Source organism: Pinus tabuliformis, chromosome 8 (assembly GCF_031772625.1).
Source record: "Pinus tabuliformis cultivar Carrire ecotype Pingquan chromosome 8, CPIR1, whole genome shotgun sequence".
In the NCBI taxonomy this organism is placed as follows: Eukaryota; Viridiplantae; Streptophyta; class Pinopsida; order Pinales; family Pinaceae; genus Pinus; species Pinus tabuliformis.
The window spans coordinates 1,033,618,871-1,033,643,110 of record NC_142294.1 but is presented as its reverse complement, the minus strand read 5'-3'; the positions used below and the strand labels follow the sequence as shown (position 1 = coordinate 1,033,643,110).

The 24,240-nt window shown below is 38.7% G+C and overlaps 2 protein-coding genes across 2 annotated transcripts in view; both read left to right on the top strand.

Moving 5' to 3' along the window:
- Positions 1-24,240, top strand: part of LOC149238893 (protein transport protein SEC23 E-like) — a 345,793-nt gene that overhangs the window by 32,977 nt on the left and 288,576 nt on the right.
- On the top strand, positions 17,260-17,940 carry LOC149238895 (uncharacterized). The gene is made up of 2 exons (XM_089461007.1): positions 17,260-17,395; positions 17,499-17,940. Exons 1-2 carry the CDS (start codon positions 17,268-17,270, stop codon positions 17,938-17,940), a joined length of 570 nt encoding a protein of 189 aa, XP_089317133.1. The 5' UTR covers positions 17,260-17,267.

Below are 24,240 nucleotides of genomic sequence, written 5' to 3'. Positions count from 1 at the left end.
GGACACCCCATGGTCAGTCCAAGAACTTGTCATTTTATTCAAAGAATGTGATATTTTTGCTTTTTCATGATCAAGGCCAACGGTTCTTGCCTTGTCATACCCAGGGCTCTTGTATCATTTAGGGGCATCATTTATGGCAGGAACCATTTCGTGCCAATAAGGTGAGCGTAGAACATTGAATGGTATCCCACATGCATAGAGAAACCTGTAAACTTTTGAATCCACATCATTCCTACACCCCTCATCAAGGAAATCTGATATGGTTCTACGCCTTAAAGATGATGACCCTGTGCCTCCATGTCCATATCCACTGCCTTGGGAGGATGCTGAAGGAGTTCTTTGTGATTGTGAGCTTGGTTCAAAGAAACCCCTTGATTTTTTTGTCCTGTATTGGGCTTCCTCCTCTTCCCTTATGTATTTGGCTCTATCTGCTGTTGACACCGCTGTACAAGTTTTGATTCCTATTTGTTTCTCTCCATCCCATGGCCTTTTCCCACAGAGGTGTCTTCTAGCACGGGTGTGTGAACCTGTGTAATCAGTGTTGCAATGGGGGCAATGAAATTTAGTGGTTCCACCCCCTCTCCCTGTTTCAGCCCTGTGAACATATTTCCACAATGGAGTTTGGTCTTGTTTAGTTTTTTGAGGGTCATGTTCACCCTCCTCCAGCTCCTCCTCACTGGGGTTTTCACCCATTTGACTTTCTCCGGCTTCTTCATCCCCCTCTTCAGTTTGGGGCCCCCTCCGTTTCCTACTCTCCAACACCATAATAACCATAAAAGGGACCAGGAAGAGGAAAATGCAATAAATATAGCCAGGTCCATGGTGTTTGATGTTTGTAGGGTTTTGATTCTTGAATCTGCAAATTAATTTAATTCTTTGGGATTAATTAATTTAATTTAAATACATGATCTTTAAACTCAAATAGCTAAATTAAATTAACTAAATTAACTACTTAACCAGCTAAACTAACTAAATTACTAAGTTACTTACCTCTGCAGTCTTGCTCCTCGCTCCTTGGCACTTGCTCCTCGCTTCTCAGCACTTGCTCCTCGCTCCTTTGCTCTTGCTCCAACTCCAAACTCAAGCTCAATGAAGTTAGAATGAATTTTTTTTGGTCCATTGGGCTTATAAAACCAAATTTTTTTTCTAAATTTTTATTTTATTTATTTATTTATTTATTTTTTTCGGGTCCGGCGGATTTTTTTTTTTTTTGTTATTATTTTGCTGAACCGCTCCCGGCCCGGCTCAAATCGCTCCCGGAGCGATTTTTAATGTCCGGGAGCGATCAGGGAACGATCGCTCCCCGATCGCTCCTGGGCATTAAAAATCGCTCCGGGAGCGCCGGAGCGATCGCTCCCTATGTCGCTCCCTAACAGACCAGGGAGCGCAAATTTTTTTAAGGGAGCGCGCTCCCGAAAATCGCTCCCGTCCGGGAGCGATTTTGGGAGCGCGCTCCGGGCGGGAGCGGGTTCGAGGGGGGGGGGCGCTCCCCCGCAACATGGTGAGCAGTACTTCCCATGAGTCTCGAACTACATGGGTAGGATGTATACTGGGGCATCAACAAGAGAAGGTGAACCACTAATCCTGCTCATATGCCATAGCAGAAGGTGAACCGCTCATCCTATGCATATGTCGGTCATAAGGGAAGGTGAACCACTCACCCTACACACATGTGTCATCAATTGTAGGGGAAGGTGAACCACACACCCTACACACATGTCAACCATCATCGGGTATCATAAAGGAAGGTGAACCACTCACCTTGTACACAACGCACTAATAGGGGAAGGTGAACCACTCACCCTATGGTTGCTCATAGCTCCATGAAGTACCCCAAGCCCCCAGGAGCTCCCAGAGCTCAATGTTCAACTCAAGTGGGACGCTCATGGGAGGGTCTTTCCATGACTCCAAGTCTCTCTCGGAAGGCTAGGAATTTGACCTTCCCCAAGGGCTTCGTGAGGATGTTAGCAACCTGCTCATCGGTCTTTATTTGTTCGAGCCTTATTGCTCAACTAAATAGCCTCACAATAGGCCATACTAGCTTGCAATGTATTCGGCCTCAACTGTGCTTACAGAAACCGATTTCTGCTTCCTGCTCATCCAAGAAATTGAAGCAGATCCCAATGAGAAGCAACATCTAGACGCGCTTTTTCTATACTTTTTCCAAAAAAAAGATTCGCTAATTTCCATTTTTTTGTAAAAATGATTCGCCCAAATTTTATAGAATGAAATTATTCTACCCTAAAAATCGCCAAAAAATTATATATAGACTATATAAAAATATTATAAATTTGAATATTTCTACAAAAATATCTCCAAACATTTCACAGATTTCATATTATGGACTAGTGGGATTCGCCAAGGTTTCTAAACTTTAATATAAATTTCCATCCTTAAAATTTTCCTTGCTAGTCAGCATCAGTATGTCCATGTAGCCTCCAATTTCTGACAGTGTATCTTAGCCCATAGGTGACTGTGCCACATAGATATCTCAAGAGATTCTTAGCAACAATCCAATGTATGTGATGAGGCTCAACCATAAATTGACTTAATGTATTCACAACGAAGCATATGTCCTGATGAGATTTTACCAAGAACATCAGGGCTCCCACAAGTTGTCTATATTTAGAGGGGTTTGCCAATTCGGGCCCAAGAACACTACCACATAGCTTCTTGAAGTTGAGTTCCATTGGAGTAGACACAAACTTGTAATCCACCATCCCACATCTCTCGAGCAACTTTACAATGTATTTTCCTTGAGAAAGGAAAATCTCACCTGGCTTTTGCCAGACCTCTAGGCCTAGGAAGTAGTGCATCAGTCCTAGGTCCTTTATCTTGAACTTGGAAGCCAACTCCCTCTTGCATTGATAAATGAGAGGGTCTGCACCTAGAAAGTGATCATCTACATAAAGGACCGAAATGAGAGGCATGTCCTTTTCAACCTTGAATTATAGGTTAGGATCAACATTGCTCCTCATAAATCCGAGCTTCATAAGATAGCTATCAATCCTTTCATACCAAGCCCTAGGGGCTTGCTTCAACCCATAGAGGGCTTTCTTCAACCTGCATGCGCGTGTCCTTCGATCTTGTACTTCAAACCCCTAAGGTTGTTCCAAGTAGACTTCCTCCTTAAGCAAGCCATGCAAGAAAGCAATCTTAACGTCCATTTGATGTAGGCTCCATCCTTGAGTGGCAGTAAGAGCAATAATAGATCAGATAGTGGTATATCAGGAAACCAATGCAAATATCTCGTCATAGTCCACTCCTTCCTTTTGAGAGAAGCCTCAAGCAACGAACCTGGCCTTGTATTTCTCAACACTCCCATTTGCTCCATGTTTGATTTTGTATAGCCATTTTGAGGTGACTACGGACTTGTCCTTCGGTCTAGGCACCACATCCCAAACATCATTTTTCATGATAGATTCATACTCCTCATTCATCAGATCCTTCTAGACTTGGCGCTTTACGGCTTCTTCGAACGTACATGGCTCACTTTGAACAATAGTACTTATAGCAGCTAAGTACCCTTGATATTTGTTCGACTTCTTACTTTCACGACATGTCCCTCTTGGAGCAATATGTCTTTCAACATCTTCGAGAGTATCTTTAAGCCACAAAGGTCTTTTCCTTAAGGTAGAGGGATCACTAGGAGGTGGATCAGTAGTATCCATCAAGCCTTCAACATTGGGCATAGGCTCATCTGTCGGAGGTTCATCCTGTTTTTCTACAGCATCATCATTATCCTTCCTTCGAATGGGGAGATCTCTGACTTTCCCAAGGGTAGTGTTTTCATCGAAGGTGACATCATGGCTTATTTCCACGTCTCTTTTACCAGACACATAGATTCTATATGCCTTTGAATTTTCATTTTAGCCTGCAAATATACCTTTCTTCCCAGATGCTTCCAACTTGTTTCTTTTTTCTTTAGGCACATGAAAATACACGGCACAACCAAATATTCTAAAAATGGGAAACATTAAGTTTCTTATCGGTGAAAGCTTCCTCGGGAGTCTTGAAATCCAGTGCTTGATGCGGGTGCCTATTTTGAACATACATGACAGTGTCGGCAACTTCTCCCCATAAGAACTTCAGTAGACATTGATCATGGAGCATGGCACGGGTGGATTCCATAATTGTTCGATTCTTCCTTTCAACAACTCCATTTTGCTCAGGAGTGTATGGAATGGTTGTCTCCCTCTTAATGCCTGTCTCTCTGCCAAAGTCATTGTATTCATTTGATTCATATTCGGTTCCATTGTCAGTCCTCGATATCTTGATTTTCTTCCCTGTTTGATTTTCTACCAATGCTTTGAAAGAACGGAACCATTTGAAGAAATAGATCCATGTTTTGATTGAGAAGTCATCCACAAAGATTGCATAGTATAAGTATCCTCCCAATGATGTTACGGGAAGCATACCAGATAGGTCAAAATGCACCAATTGAAGAATATCGGTGGTTTGGCTTTCACTAGAAGGGAATGGTCCCCTTGTAAGTTTCCCTGCATAACCCTGACAAACTCCTTCATGATTCATGTTGAAATTGGGCATACCTGTGACCATCTTTGTTACTCCAGGTAAGGCTTTGTAATGTAAGTGGGCGAACCTTTGGTGCCATAACTGAGATTGAAGTGAAGCATCGCAAGTCAAGGCTCCCAAAGGACTCCCTCCAATTTGATAGAGACCATGAACCCTAAATCCAAGTGTGAATGTATCGGTAGGGTTTCTTTGCCAAATACGTACCTTTCCGTCAATGAATGCTACCTTGAAGCTTTTATCTTCCATCTCAGAAATAGGCACTAGGTTCTTCTTCAAATCGGGCACATACAATACTTCTTGTAGATGAATGGTTTGACCTTGATTCAAGTGAAGAGTGACAGTACCTATTCCTTTCACAAGGTAGGTGGCATTATCTCCAAGTATGATCTCCAAATTAGTCTTCTTTTCAATCAAATTTGAGAGTGCCTCTTTGTACCCATTGAAGTGCCTCGAGGCTCCACTGTCAATCAACCAATGATCCAAATATCCATGTTAAATTTTCTCAGGGCTATATTGTTCTTTGCTTTGATAATTGCATTTCTTGATTAACACATTAAGTTCACCCCTTAACATCATGACATTATTCATATTTACATCATTATTCATCAGCATATGCAACTATGTAGAAAGAACAATATCATCATCATCAATGCAGCAGAACATAAAGAAACAATAGAAGAAAAGCATGCAGACATAAAGACACCACGATTGGTCGGAGACCAAGGTAAAACCCACTATGGGGAAACGCTTGCAAATTCTTCTTCTTATAGATTGTCATCAAATGATTCAGCAAAAGAGAGTACAATGATCCATAACTAGAACATCCATGAAAGGAACCTGAACATGCTTGTATTCAAAACCCTGATTCTGCGGATTGTAATGTACTGTCACTGTCTGTAGCCTACTACTGAACACTACTGTCATTGAGCGAAATCTTCGGAGTACTGAAGTTTCATCTTTAAGTCCCAGACGCATGGAAGAGGAGTTGTGCAAGCGACTACGATAGTCTTGGACGCTGCTTGGTGAACTGTATACGTGCGACTGGGGACAAATACACTCGGATCTGCCTCAAACTCCCAGACACACCCTTCAAGCTACTATGCGAGTGTCTGAGGCTTCCCAAACGCACCGTTGACCACTTTGTGCGTGCGTCTGGGGACTAGACTGCCTGATTTGCTTCAAAAACCCTAGATACTCCCTTCAGGCTACTGTGCGAGCGTCTGAGGCTTCCCAAACGCACCCTGGACCATTTTGTGCGTACGTCTGGGGTAAAAAATACTCAGTTACGTGCGTGTGACTGAGAAACAGAAACCCTAGATCTGTGCGAGCTTCAATCCTGTAGTTTCGGACCCTTGTGTGAACTTTCTCTTCAGACTTGTGCAAACCAAGACAATAGAAGAGAAGAGAAGATGGCTTGATTAATGTGTCCAAATGAGCTTGAGGTCTCTTCTATTTATAGGCTTCAATGAAGGTCCACTTGATGTTGAGGCTGACTTGTCTAATTGTACATATGCATAGGGCCACCTTGATCTAATATGCATGAGTGGATTCATAAATTCAAAAACCAACTTTTGCTTATCCAAACGAGGTGATCTTTAGGTCGATTTTGGTCCTCTCGAAAAGAGGAATTCAATGCAATCATTATCTCCATCATGTGAGCTGTCCAAAGTGGAATTTGACTGCAGTTGCATAATTTTAACACTCCCTCTCAACTAGGGAGAATTCCACCTGCCAATATCTGACCATCGATCAACATGACTTCTTGTCATCATACGTCCCATCTCAAGTATCTCATCATCTCGAATCATCAATGTACATCTCTTGCTTATTCCTGCTTATCTCTTTATTGTTCCTGCTCATATGCTGAATATTCTCGAATCTAAAAGAAGAAGAATTTGTTACCGGAGGGGAGCTTAAGCTACCACCCTCTATTCATCGGGCTACAACCTGGAATCTATATCAGCAGGCTCCTACCCGGAATATCTATCAACGGGCTAACTCGGAGTATCTGTCAACGGGCTACTACTCGGAATATCAGTCAGCAGGCTACTACCCAGAATATTTGTTGGCGGGCTACTACCTGGAATATTTGTTGGCAGGCTACTACATGTATCATCATTGAAGAGCATATCATCAGGGAGCATATCTCAACTTGGAACCACATTGGGGAGCTACTACTCAACCCAGAATCTCATGGGGAAGCTACTAGTACGGCCCCATATCAAGCAATAGGTGATATAGGGGAGCTACTATTCAACCTAATCTACTGATCTTCTCAGCAATGACCCTCAATAGTCATGTGGTAGAACACCTGCATCATAATACTAGCTTGGGCGAGATACCCAACTTACCAAAGGTAAGGATCTCATGCCCCCAAGCCTCCTCAACTGTTGGCCAGACGAGGAGGGATAATCCCAACAAGCCCAGCTTGTGGGTATGATGCCAACTAGGGTATACTATGCAAAGACCAAGATAGGGTGAGCTACTACTCCAACCCTATGGGTAACAAATAGGGGTGATACCCTATTGTCTAGAGTTCCCTCAACCCCAGGAGCCCTCTATCTCAATTCCATACCCTAGGAGCTCAGACAGGGGAGGAAGAGCTTGGCTCAGTGTCCTCGATCAACGCTGCTCTCATCATACTCATATCATTGTACTTGTATCAGGTAATCATCATGTATCAGTAGCAATTGTCTCTTGTTCATATAGGACATCAAATCAAATATCATGTTAGAACATAAATAATCATATAAATCACAAAAGGATACCATAATCATCCTCCCTCTCAAGGAGGTGTCAAACACAAGCCAAGGCTTGTCTCGTACAACTACACTGTCTCAATATATGAAATTATCTCAGTCCCAACTATATATATGGGATTCTTTGCCTCTCTATGTCATCGTAATGTATCCATGTCATATTCAGAACTTTCTCAAACATCTCTTCAAATGCTTCTTCATCCTACTTCATAGCTAGCCATGCTAGCAACATCGTACTCAACCTCGGTCATGCTACGAACCTCTCATCATGGCAGATCTCATACTAAGGCAACACTCATATGTGCTCATCTCATCAATAACGATCCCAATCAACATCAGCATATCCATACAGTCATATATCATAGGAAGAATATCTCAGACCAAGAATAGATCATCTCATGCAAATATCTTGAAGGATGCTTGGCGACAACTCAATGTGTATGAAGCGGCTCAATCATGAATCGACTCAGGTTCTATGCATATCATGTATATACACAGACGAATGTTCAAAATGCTTCAATCAACTGTTGGTTGCCAATTTAATCGGAGTGTCCAAGGATTTGCATTTCCTCTTTCCAATACTTCTTCAATAGCTTCGCAATATAGATTATCTTTTCCCAATTTTAGAAATTGATTCATCATGCCATGATTTCTTATTTCGAGCTTTAGAAGCCATCTCCCTCTTACTTAGATCATCAGAGGCTCATCACTTGTCAAGAGTAGACCATCAGTATATAAAACCAAAACCAAAGTCATACCTTGGAACATTTCTGAAGTAGAGGTTTGGATCAACACATCATCCTGGCTTCACTAGATAACAGTCAATGCGGACATATCTGGATCGGGGAGCTTGCTTCATGCAATGCTCTCTGCAAACATAACACTTTACCAAACCAACTTGCTCAACTTTTCATAAATCAATGTAGATCATAATTAATATCAAAATCATCAATATCACAGTATCAAGTTCTTTAGACCAGGTGACAGGTAGAGCTCATATCAAGTCTTGACTTCATCTATTATCATGCAATATCAAACTTCATTAAGTCATTCTCATGATCATAATACAAGTCATTTATGTTACTAGATGCAAATGCATATACCAAGGATAGATCATGCAGGTTCCAAGCATACAACTGTCAATACTTCAACCTGTTGGAAAATGTAACTGTGTTCGGTCCTCATTAATGTACTTGTCAAAAGAATAAAGAAAAGAATTATTATTATTATTATTATTATTATTGTGACTTATTAAAGCATGGGTTTCATGCTTGGGTTACCATGTTTTAGGTCAAAGTCCACATTGAGGACTTCTAGGATTTATTCTGAGTCTATAGAGTTATTGTACATTTAAAGAGACCCTTCTTGGGCTTTTGAATCATGTAAAAGGGTTAAGTATTGAGTCAAATATGAATTATGTAACCTCCACACCATGTCGGCCTAGAAGAAGATCAAGTCAGCTTAAGGATCCTATTCGACCCCACAAGAAGCCTATAAAAGGAAGCTCATCGAATTCATTTGGAGCATTATTCACACACAAGTTCAAATTCTCTTATAGCTGGGAAAAAGTGCGAAATTCTCTTGTAGCTGGGAAAAGGTGCGAAATCTGTTGTTGGGGAACTAAAGTGAATGTGAGTTTGGGGAAGTCTAAGGAGAAAGGAAAAATCAAAATTTTGGTACCGCTCTCTCTCTGTTTTGTGTCTAGGATTGGCAGATCGAAGACTTCCAAGTTTCACTGTTGTCGGAAGCTGCTAGTTGTCGTAAGCTACTACCTAGTTGAAGTTGCTGGAAGGAGGTCGAAATTCTGGGAGGTTGACTTAGTGTGGAGGGAAGGTCTAGTCTTGGTCTAGGGTGAAGAGTCTCAAAGAATACTATTGAAAGGAAGAATTATCTTGACTGGGTTTTCCCCTCAAGGGGGTTTTGCCCTGGCATGTGCTTACATCTGGGGTCTATTGTTTTATGTGCTGCTGCTTTTGGTAATTGCTTGATGAACTAAAGAAAGAAGATATAAAGAATCATAATAATAAGAATCATCACAAGTAATTATCAAGATTAAGAAAATCTTTTTGCGTTTCTGATTTTCTAACATGGTACCAGAGCTTCGGTGAAGAAGGAAGAAAAATGTAGTCTCTAGCACTTGATCAAGGTACCATTCAAAAGGACTATTTCAGGGAAGGAGTCTACTATATTCAAGGAAGATGTCTAACTCAATCAAGGGAGAGAATAAACTTGAAGGAGCCTCTAACTTTAGGTCCTGGAAGAAGAGGATTGACCTAATCCTTGAAAAGAACAAGGTGCTGGACTTGGTAAGAGGAAATGTAAAGAAGCCTACAGAGGAATCCAGTGATACTGACAAAGTGAAATACATGGAATTAGAATTGGTGGACATGACTCTGATGGTAGAAGGGATAAAGGACAATCTTGTCCCATTCATAGCTAATAGCTATCATGCTCAGGAAATGTATGAAGCCTTTTCGAAGCCTTTTACTATTAAGAACATTGGACAAGTAGCGAGTTTGAAGAAGATATTGTGGCAACCTTCTTTGTGAAGATAGCTAGACTCGGGGATGATCTCTTGGCTGTAGATGAGATTGTTCTGGACAAAGAACTTGTGATCATTGCTCTATTAGGATTGCCACCTTCTTGGGGTGCATTTGCTGCAGGGCTCAACAGTTGGAAGGTAGCTCCCACCTTTGAAGAATTATGGACCGCCTGCAGTCAAGAAGAACTAAGGATCTCTATGGTTACTAATCCTAAAGGAGTATCAAATGCTTACGTTGTTCATCACAAAGGAAAGAGATCGAAGGGACCAAGGATGAAATTTGACATGTTCAAGATAGAGTGCTATCAATGTCATAAGAAGGGTCACTACAAGAGTGACTGTCTCGAGAATCGAAAGAATAATAAGAGAGGAAGGAGACTCAAAGAAAGTCAAGCCCGAAGAATCCGATATTAGGGACTTACACTACTAAGTCCTCTGCTTGTAGTTTTATATATTTTGTTTTATATGTTTTAGATTTTATAGGTTTTTGACATATTTTGGAAAAAGACATTTTTGTATTGTTTTTATAAGTTTGTAGGTATCCCTCAAGCTTTGGAGGGAGCCCCCAATAACTTCCAAAGATAAGTATCGCATGCCTTTTCAGTTTTTGGATTCATGTATTCATTTAGTTTTAATTATATTAAATACGAATCACCTTTCTCCCTCTATTGTCTTGATTAGGGAAAACATCTGAAAGGAGGATCTCTCAAAGACAAGGTTAGTCAATAAACAAAGGCGTGTTTTAAATACATTGACTGGAAAGGATTATTCTTTTGATGATCTATTACTAACTTTGTTATGACTAGCTGTATTGAATGTTAATGATTCTTGCTTTGGGTGATTCATCACCTGATAAATCTACCCACCGTACTCATATTCTTGACTGATTATGTAGAACCCTAGATAGGTTCTGGAAAACCCTAACTGAAGAGTATGCTTATGTGAATGCCTGAAACCCTAAATCTGCTTAGGTATATTGTGAAATGTTGTTTATTGATGATGTCATGTTTGGGATTTTGGTATGATTGAGAAAACCTAACTTGTTAGGTTGAATGATAAGGTCTAGAAGTCTCGAACCCTTGAAGTTTTTAGTTATGTTGGGTTTGTTATGTTTCTACATTGAAACCCTAGCTCATTAGGGTTTGGTGGAATATCCTTATATTGTCTTAGAAATGATTTCCTTGGTATGTGTGTGTTTGTTTGATCAAACCCTAATGTAATCAAGATGGTTGTGTGTCTAACTCTTATTGATCATTGTGAAGTTGGGTTTGACTAACACATGATATGAAATATATTTGCATGATGATGAAATCTAGGCATGTATAGATGTGTCCTTTTGGTTGAATCCCTAGCTTGGTCTAGGTTAGATGTATTAATGTTATTGGACATATGATATGATTATGAACTCCTAGATATGTGTGTTGACCTAGTCATTGATGGTCATAAGTCTTAGGATTTAATGGAAATCATTATCTGAGATTCTAGGATGGTGATATTTGGAAATCTAGGGTTTTTGTAGCTAAACCCTAGTGAAGTTAAATTGTCTAGTATGTGTGATATAACAATATGAGATCTATTCAAATGATTATTGAAAATGAAAATCTAGGGTTTTGCAGTTAAATCCTAGTAGTAACATTGTCTAGTCTGAAATGTAACACTCTGAGATCTATGTATTTAGTGATTGTTGAGATTGTGAAAAATGGAATTCTAGGGTTTTGGAGTTTAACCTTAGTCAAAGTAAAATGTCTGAAATATGATCTGATATTTGTGTAAGATTGTTGAAATTGTGAAAATGGAATTCTAGGGTTTTGGAGTTGAACCTTAGTCGAAGTAGAAATCTTTGATGAGTGTTGACAATATGATGATTTGAGATTTGTGAAAGATTGTTGAAATTTGAATTTTGGATGGATTTGATGATTGATAAGAAATCTAGGGTTTGCAACTAACCCTAATGGAAGCTGGTCAGGTTAATGACTAAGCTGTGATTGACTTTGATTGATTCTTTTGTATGAAATCTAGGATTTGTATGAATCTCTAGTGAAAAGTCTAACATATGAATTTTTAAAGGTTGTTGGATGCTTTCTATTTCTCTGAATTGTTTCTAGGGGTTATGTTGTAGTAAGGTATGTCATACCTTTGGAAGTGACATTGAAGCCCTAGATGGAATGAAAAGTGTTATGAAGTAGTCTAGGGTTTATGAAAAAGTCCCTAGCAAGATGTTGAAGAGTATAAAGTTTGGGTATCTGATATGTATAAAGATGAAATGCTTCCGTAATTTTGATATGGCTAACATCTTGCTTCTATGGATTTGGTTGTACTTGCTATTTAAGTTGTGTAAGTACACAATCTTCAATATGGTGAAGATGCTCATTGATGTGATAAGCATGATGAGGATAATGATAACTCTGATATGGATGGAAGCCACGAAAGATTCTCGGATGACAAAAAGAAAAAGCTGATCTCCCTAAGAAAGCATGAATAGAAGAGAACTTCCCAAGATTAAGAGGGAGTCCGGATAAAGAGATGGTTTCTGGTTGAGAGGGAGTCCATATCTTGATGTTAAATGAAGAACAAATTTCAGAGGATATGTTGCTGCATGGGAAGTAGGAAGAAAAACAAATGATTGAGGAATCTTCTGTCAAAGATTTGGTTGATAGTCCTACTATGGAAAGTTGAGAAGCAACATCAAGTTGTGTGGGAGACCTCAGAGGTTTGTATTTGATTATGTACATGTGAAAGTATATTATTAATTGGGTTTGGGTTTGTATAGGGGAATCTCTCGAAGGTCTTGATAGCATGCTGGTTACCAATCAGTTTGGTTGGGAGAGATTAGTCATTTTTGATTTGCTAGATCAAGGGGTGTTAAGGCTTTGTGAGTGAAGCATTGCCTGGGAAGACATCTGGCTGGGATTTTGTGTTGATGTGTAAGTCGCAAAGATGGAAAAGGGTGTTAGTTATTGAGCTTTGTTTTGATACACACCTGGATGTTTGGGTTGGTGGTTAGCAAGTAAGCCTGATGGTACCTAGAGGGTTGAAAGCTTGAGTCCATCTTAGTCCCACCTGGATAGATTGCCTTGGTCAGGGATATAGTCCATGGCATTGTGGTGCCTAAATTGTTGAGTGATTGTTTGGATAGATTGCCCTGGTTAGGAATCTAGTCCATGGCATTGTGGTGCCTAAAGTTCTTTATGGTTCATATAGTTTGAGATCTTCCATTGTATTTGTACATTATGAATGCCTCCCTAGTTAAGAGGGAGTGTTGGAAAATGTAACTATGTTCGGTCTTCATTAATGTACTTTAGTCATCATGTAATGTACTTGTCAAAAAAATAAAGAAAATAATAATAATTATTATTATTGTGACTTATTAAAGCATGGGTTTCATACTTGGGTCACCATGTTTTAGGTCAAAGTCCCCATTGAGGACTTCTAGGATTTATTCTGAGTCTATGGAGTTTTTGTACATTTAAAGAGACCCTTCTTGGGCTTTTGAATCATGTAAAAATGTGAATTATTGAGTCAAATATGAATTATGTAGCCTCCACCCCATGTCGGCCTAGAAGAAGATCAAATTGGCATAAGGATCCTATTTGACCCCATAAGGAACCTATAAAAGGAAGCTCATCGAATTCATTTGGAGCATCATTCACACACAAGTTAGAATTCTCTTGTAGCTGGGAAAAAGTGCGAAATTCTCTTGTAGTTGGAAAAAAGTGCGAAGCTTGTTGCCGGGTAGTCGAAGTGAATGTGAGTTTGGGGAAGTCTAAGGAGAAAGGAAAAATCGAAATTTTGGTACCTCTCTCTCTCTCTGTTTCGTGTCCAAGATTGGGAGATTGAAGTCTTCCAAGTTTCATTGTTGTCGGAAGCTGCTAGTTGCCGTAAGCTACTACCTAGTCGAAGTTGTTGGAAAGAGGTTGAAATTCTAGGACGCAGACTTGGTGTAGAGGGAAGGTCTGGTCTTGGTCTAGGGTAAAGAGTCCCAAAGAATACTATTGAAAGGAAGAATTATCTTGACTGGGTTTTCCCCTCGAGGGGGTTTTACCCTACCATGTGCCTACATCTGGTGTCTATTGTTTTATGTGCTGCTGCTTTTGTTAATTGTTTGATGAACTAAAGAAAGAAGATATAAAGAATCATAATAATAAGAATCATCACAAGTAATTATCAAGATCAAGAAAATCTTTTTGCCTTTCTGATTTTCTAACACAACCAATGTGTTAAGAACGAGAAGGCCAATGCAAAACCATTATCAAATACCAATATAAGTCATGTCAGAACTCGCAACACTGCTCATCTATATTAATCACCCAAATCATGTCAAACTCTTGTAATACAAACTTCAAACATAATGACGTATATGTATCCCGGTCACCTGCAAACACAAGTTCAATCTACATATTCATATTATAGTAAACATTCAAACTTCCCTGCTCTCAAATCTTTTTGTTATTTGCTACACCTATGTAGAACTAACATCCTTGAGGTGAACATCTTATTTCATGCACAAAACTTCATTTTTCTATGATTTGTAGGCATAGTCGCACCCATAGGCCTTCCTCTGTGCGACTGGGACCCACAGTCGCACTCTTCAAGATGATATGCGAGCGACTGTGGTTGGACCAGCCCAAAACTTATCTTCAGTGCCTTGGTCACACCCTTGAGCTTGCATCCGTGCAATTGAGAGGCTATAGTCGCACCTGTAGCCTTTCTTCTGTGCGACTGAGGCTTTGAGTGGGATAAAACCATCTTACCTTAGTTCAAACCTCTGTTGTAGATCAACAATGTCAGATACCCATAAATCATACTTCAATAGTACATAATATACATATAATGCAAATGGTAATATGAGTAAGAATCTTGAGGAGAGATTCTCCCTTTGAATGGGAATCCACTTCATTCATTTTCTTTGATGTCATCAACCTGTCTATACCAGTGTTGCACTAATCGCCAAATAATCGCGATAAAATCGTTTTATTGCGATTTTTTCAAAAAAAAGATAAAATCAGGCGATAAAATAGAGTCTTTTTTTCTGTTTTGTTTTTGTTATAGCCAATTTTTTTTGAAAAAACCGCGATTTTATGAAAAAATCGCATTTTTTATCCAAAAAATTGTAGCACCGTCGGGCAACGTGTGTTTTAAAGGGAAAAACACAATTTTGTTTGTCATTTGGACAGCAGACATGCGCACGACTGGGGTTTGGAGACTTGGTAATTTTGGAGCTAAATCAACTAACTAGAGGAGAAAAACGAAGTGTGAGCTAAGGAGGAGACACATTTTCTCCATAAAACCGGTATGGGCACCAACGTTTTGTGTTTTCACTGTTTTGTAACTTTGTTTTTGTTTTTTTTCTATGTTTTTGGTTGGGTTTGGAATGGCATTTTTGACATTTGTCCAATGTAATTTTTTTTAGTTTTTTTGGTTGGGTTTGGAATGGGGTTTTTGACATTTGTCCAATGTATTTTTTTTTATAGTTTTTTTGGTTGGGTTTGGAATTGGGTTTTTTAAATTGTATGTAATTTTTCTTTAATTTTTGTACAATGTAAATAGTAAAATACTAAATTGTAAGTTTGTAACTTGTAAATGGTAATCCTTATTTTGCCATGGTTCACTGAAACATTATTCGAGTTTTCAACTTCAAAGTTCAAAGTCAAACATGCCAAGAAATTGGACTCTTTGTGGGAATTTGGTGAACTTGATGCTCCGAATGATAGACTAAACTTGAATTGCAACTTGTGTGGGCAACATATGTCCGGGGGCGTGTACAGATTGAAGTATCACCTTGCAAAAATCCTTGGATTTGATGTAGGGCCTTGCACAGAGACAAATCCTGAAATCATCCGAAGAGCCATGAGAGCATTGGAAACTTTAGACCACACTAGAGAGGTCAAAGCAGAAATGAAGAGGCAACTAAAAAAGTCAGCTGAACAAGGAAGTGCCAGTGGTTCTACTGCAGCATCAACCAATTCGGTAGCTACCTCATCATTTTTTATTTCTCGAACCACACCTGGTTCACAGCCATCTATCAATTCAATGCTTAAAAAAACTGAGAAAGAACAAGCTGACAAGTTGCTGGCCAAATTTCTCCTTTGTAGTGATATTTCTTTCAGCATTGTAAGGAATAATCCATTTTTCTAGCCTACTGTTGATGCTATTGCAATTGTTGGCTCAGGGTACAAAATCCTTTTTTATCATGATATTAGAGGGCGAATTCTTCAAAATGAAAAGCTTGACTGCACCAGAAGATTGGAGGATTTTAGGGAATCATGGGCACAAACAGGATGCACTGTGTTGTCAGATGGTTGGACTGACCAAAAGGGGAGAACTCTTATAAACTTCTTGGTTAGTTGTCCCAAGGGGACTATGTTTATCAAATCTGTGATACATCTGCACAAATCAAAGATGCAAGAACTTTATGTGATTTGCTGGATGTGTTTATTTTGGAGGTGGGTGCAGAAAATGTTGTCCAAGTCATAACGGACAATGCTGCAAATTATGTTGCTGCTGGCAGGATGCTTATGGACAAGCATCCTACTTTATTTTGGACACCTTGTGCTGCACACTGTATTGATTTGATGTTGGAGGACATGGGGAAAATTTCCTTTGTCAAAGATATTATTGAGTCATCCAAAAGCATTACAAAATTTATATATAATCATACATCTGTGTTTAGCTTGATGAGAAAATTCACCAACAACAAAGAGTTGGTGCGTCCCGCCATTACGCGGTTTGCCACTAGTTTTGTATCTCTTCAATCCCTCTTGAATTCTATGTGGGACGTGAAGAGAATGTTTCTTTCAGAGGAGTGGCGTGCTTTGACAATGAGCCGCAAACCAGAGGGAGAGGCCATATGCAGACTAGTTTCATACCAGGAAGACTTTTGGGCGGGAGTGCAGGAGGTGTGCGCCGTTAATGAACCTTTGGTAAAAGTTCTTTGATTAGTTGATGGTGAGAAACCCGCAATGGGCCATTTGTATGAGGCCATGGACAGAGCGAAAGAATCCATTCGGGACTACTATGATGATAAGGGAGATGAGGGGTTTCAGAGACAACTCCTCCTATGGGGAGTGATTGATGAACGATGGAACAACACACTCCATCGTCCCATTCATGCTATAGGGATCTACCTGAACCCCGCATTTTCTTACGCATGTGGGTTTGTATTTGATGCTGAGATCATGGATGGATTCTTAACCTGTGTCTAGAGGATGGTGCGATCTCCAACAGAATGTACAAAAATCTCTAAAGAAATTGAGACATATAGGATGGCATGTGGCACATTTGGCTTTGACATGGATGTGACTGATAGGACGATTAAAATGCCAGGCATTTTTTAGTTTGTTTCAAATTTCATTGTCTCTTCAAATTCCATTTTTTTTCTTATGTTTATTTAAAATTTTATTTCTAATTTTGTTGTAGATGCATGGTGGAGAATGTATGGTGCCAGGGTACCCCTTCTGCAAAAGCTTGCCATTCGAATCCTCAGCCAAACATGTAGCTCCTCAGGATGTGAGTGCAACTGGAGTGTATTTGAAAAAATACACAATAAGAAGCGCAACAGGTTAACACTTAAAAATTTAAAATATTGCAAATTTCCAAATAATATTTTGAGTTCATTAAACAATATTTTTTTTTATAATTATTATTTCATGATCTTTGTACAGGTTGGAGTCCCAGCGACTTAATAACATGGTCTACATCTACTACAATCTTCGATTGTGGGTGAGGCAACTTAAGAGGACACCTGATATGGAGGCCATCTCATTGGATGGGATTGACACCACTGCTGCATGGAGGGTTGAGGCCGAGAGGCCTCTCATGGAGTTTGCTGATGATTGGTTAGTGCAGGATGTAGTGGAGGGGGAGGAGGAGGAGGAGGAGGAGAAGGAGTTGGAGCAACAGAAGGAGGAGGTGACACCACCTACCTGGGCTACCCCTGCCACCAGTAGAGGACGTGGTCTACCTCGTATAGCTCCTACTCCTAGTTCTTCAGCTTCTAAAGCACAACAACCTCCACTGTTAACTCCACCAGCACCAGTGTCTACATCTAAAGGGAAAGGGAAAGCTATGGCATTTCCTCACAAGAGGGGTAGAGGAAATCAATAGTATTAGACTTTAGTTATTTTGTTCATTGCATTGTATATGACATTATGACTCATGAGATACATTATTATATTTTTTGTTGATATTTTGAGGCTGAGTTGGGACTCGGGAGTCAGGACTTACTATTTAGGACATGATTCACTGTTATGTGTGATATAGCACTAGAAATGATATTAAACATCTTATATATTAGTTCTTTTATCATATTTATGTGTCAATGTATTTATTTTATGTTGTAGATGGTTTAGATATTAAAAAATTGAAAAAAAATGAATATTTTTGTATGTTACGATTTTTTCCCGATTATTACCGATTTTTTCCCGATTTTTACGATTTTTTCCGATTTTTTCCCCGCGCCGAAATTATCCCGATAACGATTAGTGCAACATTGGTCTATACTAGAGTTGCGCAACAACAAATTTGTTAGATCATAAATCAAACATATATCCATCATGGTCATCAACATCATGACATCAATCCTTCATTAGGTGATTAGAGTCAAGTGATTAGGGTATTAGACAAATGTAACAATATCAAGTCAATCCATCAAGTTAGGACAATTAGTTTTACCATATGCCATAGTTACTCATCACATCAAGACATGACCGTAGTTAGTAAAAAAGATCTAGAATATCAACCTCATAGTTATACCTCTATCATCAAGGTTACCATGCTTATCATTATCAATATGATCAAGTAAGGTCATTCAATAGAACTTTATCAAAACAACAAGAGTTTCAACTCTTTTTCCCATACTTTCATCATGTTCATCACAAGCATTATAAAGAGTCAATGAGCTATCCTTCTATGTGAAATGCATGACAAGTATCAAGAGTATCATCTTTAGGGGTGCTAGCCTTCTTTATGAGATCAAGATATCTAATAGATAGATGTTAGTTAAACATCAAGTATACCATAAAGATCAAAGATCAACATTTCAAAAAGATAAAAAATACCGTGTGCACCATTTCATAATAGGAAACATAAATCCAAATAATTTTCATGAGTCATAAACATTCTCATCATGCCTTAGGGTTTACCTTGCCATTCAATATAACATGCCATGCATACCTTGTGGTATTCAAATACCTGTGCACCTTCTCATTAGACATAGGAAACTTGTAGCACTTTGTCACCTTTTCATATGGTGCCTCTTTACCTTTTCCAGCGCTAGCCATCTTTTGTTGCATTTCAAATGGTCCTCAAGAAGTTATCACATCTCATCACGAAGGTTAGAAACATCTATATACTCAAATACACATGCAAGAATCATACAAGTCTAAACAAAAGTAAGAAGCATCATAGGTCAAGAAATACTTATCTTCAATGAGAGGTGATCCTCTCCATCCTTCAAGAGCCATCAATGTCCATTGTCCACATACCAATGTTGCCTTCAATTAACCAACCAGGCCTCCTAGGGACTATCCCATCTAGGGCTTCATCAAATCTTTCACAAGTGCTTGAGCATCTTCACATTGACCATGCTAGGTTTCATATCTCATATCTATTCCATAAACCAAGGTTTATCTCAAAACCCTAACCTCATAAAACCCTAATAATCAAGATGCCTAAGGTTTTCTTCAAACCCTAGAATTATTTTAGGTCTCCACCATCCTCTTCTTGCTTTCATCAATGGTGTCATCATTGGGGTGATCTCCATGGCTTTTCTTCAGTCCAACTCTGATACCATGTTAAATTTTCATAGGGCTATATTGTTCTTTGCTTTGATAATTGCATTTCTTCATTAACACATTAAGTTCATCCCTTAACATCATGACATTATTCAATTTTTGGAGGAATATTTATCATTCTAGAATGGTGAATAATGAATAATGAATATGGATCAGAGTATTTCATTATTGAATCTTGTGGTCTATGGATGAATCATGTATGTATTAGTAAGGATGATGAGTATGGATCAATGTATTTCATTATTTAATTCAAATATGTATGTATTATTGTATTTATGCTTTCGTTATAGACTATGAATTTGATATATATATATATCTATATATATATATATATATTCAGAAGGAAAAAAATTATATACCTCGATGTCCCCCCGTCCCCCCTAAATTTTCCTAAAATTTGAGGGTACTCCCACACGTCCCGTACTCCCACACGTCCCCTTTGTGTGTTTCCCCGCACCCGCATCTCCCCGTCTCGGAGCCTTGGTGGAACATTGTTGAAAAATTACTTTTGAGATATCTAGTGTGTCTTCTGGTATTACTGAATTCGGCTTCTGGTATTACTGAATTTGGCTTCATTGTAAGATCTTGTAGCGTTATTTTTTTCTTTTTGTAAAAAAATGTCAAAAACTACTTCTTCGTATTCAAGATGAAGGAACCTAGGGTTGACATCTAGGGTGAACCTAAAATAATGTCACCGTGATCGCTCCATAGGTTTTGAACTAAGAATTGTGATATGAATGTATAGTCCTCCAATGTTTAATTGTAAATTGGTTATTTCATAATTTTTTGTTGTTATAACAGTGTAATTTATCAATTATATTTGACTCGGGAATCACTAATTGGTTTGCGATTTTAGGTTTTATGTAATTTTTATCTTCGGTTGGTGAGATAGTGATAGTAACATCTTTTCTCGCAATAGACCCTTTAATTCTAAATAGCACTGAGGCATAGTTATATGATGTTTCTAGAAATCTTCCTTCCTTTATTTCCGAATTAGATTCCTTTTTTTCTCTTCAATTGTCAAAATTATAATTTTTTCTCAATCACTTTCTTTTATTTTCTTTATAATTCTACCACCTTTTTTTATAAATAATATCAATGAATATTTTTATAATTTTTTTTAAAAGAACTTTTTTTATAATTAAATATTAATTAACATATATATTTATTAAATATTAATTAATTATATAGTATAATATGATAATACAACGGTCAATGGTGACTTCGGGTGGACGCATCGAGCGAGGAACGAATGCAACAAATGAATTGACGACTTGGTAGTTGGTCACAACGACGATTGGTAAATACACGAAATGGATGGGGAAAACAGATAACAACGACGAAGATTCAGTGACAAGAGTGCAAATGATAGGGTTGTCGGGGTGTGGACAGGGAAGGCAATGGATAGGGAGACTCAGTCAGGTGGTGGGACAGGGTGAGACGGATGGAAGAGACAACAGGGTAATGAAAAGTGACGACGACAGGTTGGGAACTTGGGAAGTTTTGGCGATACGTAGGTTGGTGGTAGTAGAGGAGAACACGATTGATCGTGCAGAAGGCGGTGAAGTTTAGTGGTAGTCACGACTTGGGCCAATTTAAGCGACAACTGCGTGCGTTGGGCGATTCTTTGTATCGTGAGTTGCAGAGGGCTGCCAGATAATTGCTGGCGGCTCACGGTGCTGTGTTTTTGTTGTTTAATTTTTTTCATTTATTTTTATTTTTTTGTATTTTTTTCATATATACAAGCCCCTTATATATATTAATCCCTTCTTTTGTTTTGTTTTTTACTCTTTTATTTTATTTCATATATATGATAGAATGGAGAACATCCAACGTTATGTAGCGAAACGCTTTGATTACGACGACAACAAGGTTGACAACAAATTGATGGCCAAAGACCTGGATCAGACTGGTTCTCTGCAGCGGTTGAGAGGCCAAAGGATCGAACAACTCTGATACCAAATGGAACGATCTTCAAGTTAAATACTCCAAAAGACTTGAAATATGTAGATATCCATTAAAGAGAGTAGAAAATATATATTAAAATGTATGAATGAGAATGATACAATTGAGAGTGAGGGTCCTGTATTTATAGCTAGGTAAGTACCCTTTCATGAATGGCCATGTATGTAGAGACATTTCACTACTAATTATTAGTAAATTAATCATTGTTTATGTCTATTATTATTTATATTATTTGTATTATTTTTACTATTTTTATATATATCTTTTTCATAACATTAGATGTTCATTAGAGAGAAAGAGTACAATAATACAAAGTCAAAGTCAAAATTGACTTGCCAAATCACTGTCCAAAACAACCCTGTAAAATTTGCAATACTGCTCTCAGTCAACAATAGTCAAATCAACCCTAACCAGGTAGTCAACGGTGGTTAACACAACAACAAACAGTCCACTTGGAGCTCGGCCAAACCCAGTCAAATTTGACCTTCCTTGTTGGTCAAATTCAGCTCAAAACAGTCAACAAATCCGTAGTCAAAGTTGGTAAACTTGAAGTCCACCTTGCGGTCAATGAAGGTCAACAACCTAGAAAATCTCGGTTTCTGTGCTAGTCAATGCGCCCTGGTTAAACATAAATATTCCTCCAAAAATCACAATAAAAACTGGTCAAAGACACCTTGGTCAACACTGCTCAAACTTCAGCTAAAAACAGAAAAGTCAATATAGTCAAAAGAACCTCCTAAAATCCGCACGTGTGAGAGAAAGTGAGCCGCCTGCTATTTTGTACGACCCAATTAGAGGAGGAGAGAGAAATGTTGAGTTGAGATGTTGCCAAATGTGGTGAGAGGTCACTTGTGTTTATACAAGTCGTTGAGGGTGAAGAGACATGTCCATTGGGCTTCATGAACTTACATGATTATGTGGCCGACCTGAACAATATGCACATGTGGGCATAAATTCAAAAATACATTTCTGCTTGTCCAAATTAGATGATCTTTATATCAATTTTGGTCCTCCCGAAAAGATGAATTTAGTGCAATCATCATATCCATCAAATGAGCTGTCCCAAGGTGGAATTTGGCCCTAGTTGCCAATTTTTAACACTTCTATATTTGAGAGGGAGTAAAGGAGTCTCCTTGAATAGGAGCAAGGATCTATTCTCAAGTCAAAAGGAGAATAGGGATATCCTCTTTGGTTGAGAGGGAGTGATGTTGGACATCACATGTGCATTCTTGTCTTCATGTGTCATGCACTTGACCAGGACTAACAACCGTAAGTCTAAGTGAAGGCCTTGAAGAAAGAATGGTGGAGGATTGGATAAGCATCTATGGTTTCCTTGAGGATGGAACATCCAAGAAAGGAAAGGGACCGACACTCTTTGAGGATAAGATAGGTGTCCAAGATAAGAGTGGTCAAAGAGGACCGATATTCTTTGAGGATTTAGGATTGGAAATCCAAGATAAGAATAGTCTTAAAAGGACATACTTTGTGGACATCTGGATGGGGTATGTGCCTTGTAGAGGTAGTACAGTATCACACGTAAAGCCTTCCAACATAATGTTGAAAATTTTAACTAGTTTCGATCTTCATAATTGTCATTAGTCTTGTGTCATGATGTAATTATTATTGTTCCTGTCAAAATAAAAGAAAAAGAAAATATTTTTATAAAAGAAATTATTTATTTGAAGTATGGGTTTCTTGCCCATAGTCTTTGGTCATCATGCTGGTTTATTTATTTGAAGACAGTGCTGGTTGATCATAATGTTGATGCTTACAGATGGCTTATCAATCCTACTCTTCTTATGAGAACTTTTCAGAGGGATTACTATCCCTGTACTGGTTGAACACTTATGAATACCTCCCTAGTTAAGAGGGAGTGTTGGATATTGTAACTAGTTTCGGTCTTCATAATTGTCATTTGACTCATGACATCATGCAAATTTTATTTGTCTATTAAAAGAAGAAAGAAAATGATGTAAAGAATAAAAGAAAATTAATTGGAGCACGGGTTTCACGCTCAAGTTATTTGTCATTAGGTCTCCTAGGGTTTACATGAGTCAAAGAGTCATTGGTATTGTAAAAGACCCATTTGGGCACTTGTATCATGAAAAGAAAAAAATATTTTGTATTTGGAAATGTCTAGAAGGCTCCCAAGACCAAGTTGGCCAGCCAGGAAGAAGTCGGCCTTGTGAGGGCTATTTGAGCCCTAGGAAAGGCTATATAAAGGATGGAAATTCGACCTATTGGGACACACATAAAGCATAAGCATCTTGGATTTGGTTTGCAACTAGGAAGTTGTGTGAAAATCCCAGGCAAGGAAGGAAAAGGCTAGCGAAGGAAGGGAGAAGCCCTAGAGAAGATCAGAGGTCTGAATTTTGTATCTTTCAGCTCACACGCGAGAAACCTAGAGTTTCTGGGTGCACCTCAGTCCTGAAAATTGCAGGGACAGTTGCAGACTTCTCTTGGGGAACCAAAAGGCTAGAAGAGCCTTGCTTTGGAAGGATATTGTTTCACTGCTCTTGGTAGACTTTGTCATGCATTGCAGAAGGAAGATTGGCTGGTTGGCTTGGTTCTTGGTGGCAGCGATGGTCTAGGGTTTGGTCTTGGAAGTCTCCTTTGAAGTTGATTCTATAAGAAGAGAAGTTCTTTC

Coding starts and splice junctions, on each gene's coding strand:
- LOC149238895 (XM_089461007.1), top strand. CDS start 17,268: ATGTATGGTGCCAGGGTACCCCTTCTGCAAAAGCTTGCCATTCGAATC. Junction 17,396..17,498: donor CACAATAAGAAGCGCAACAG/GTTAACACTTAA, acceptor ATCTTTGTACAG/GTTGGAGTCCCAGCGACTTA.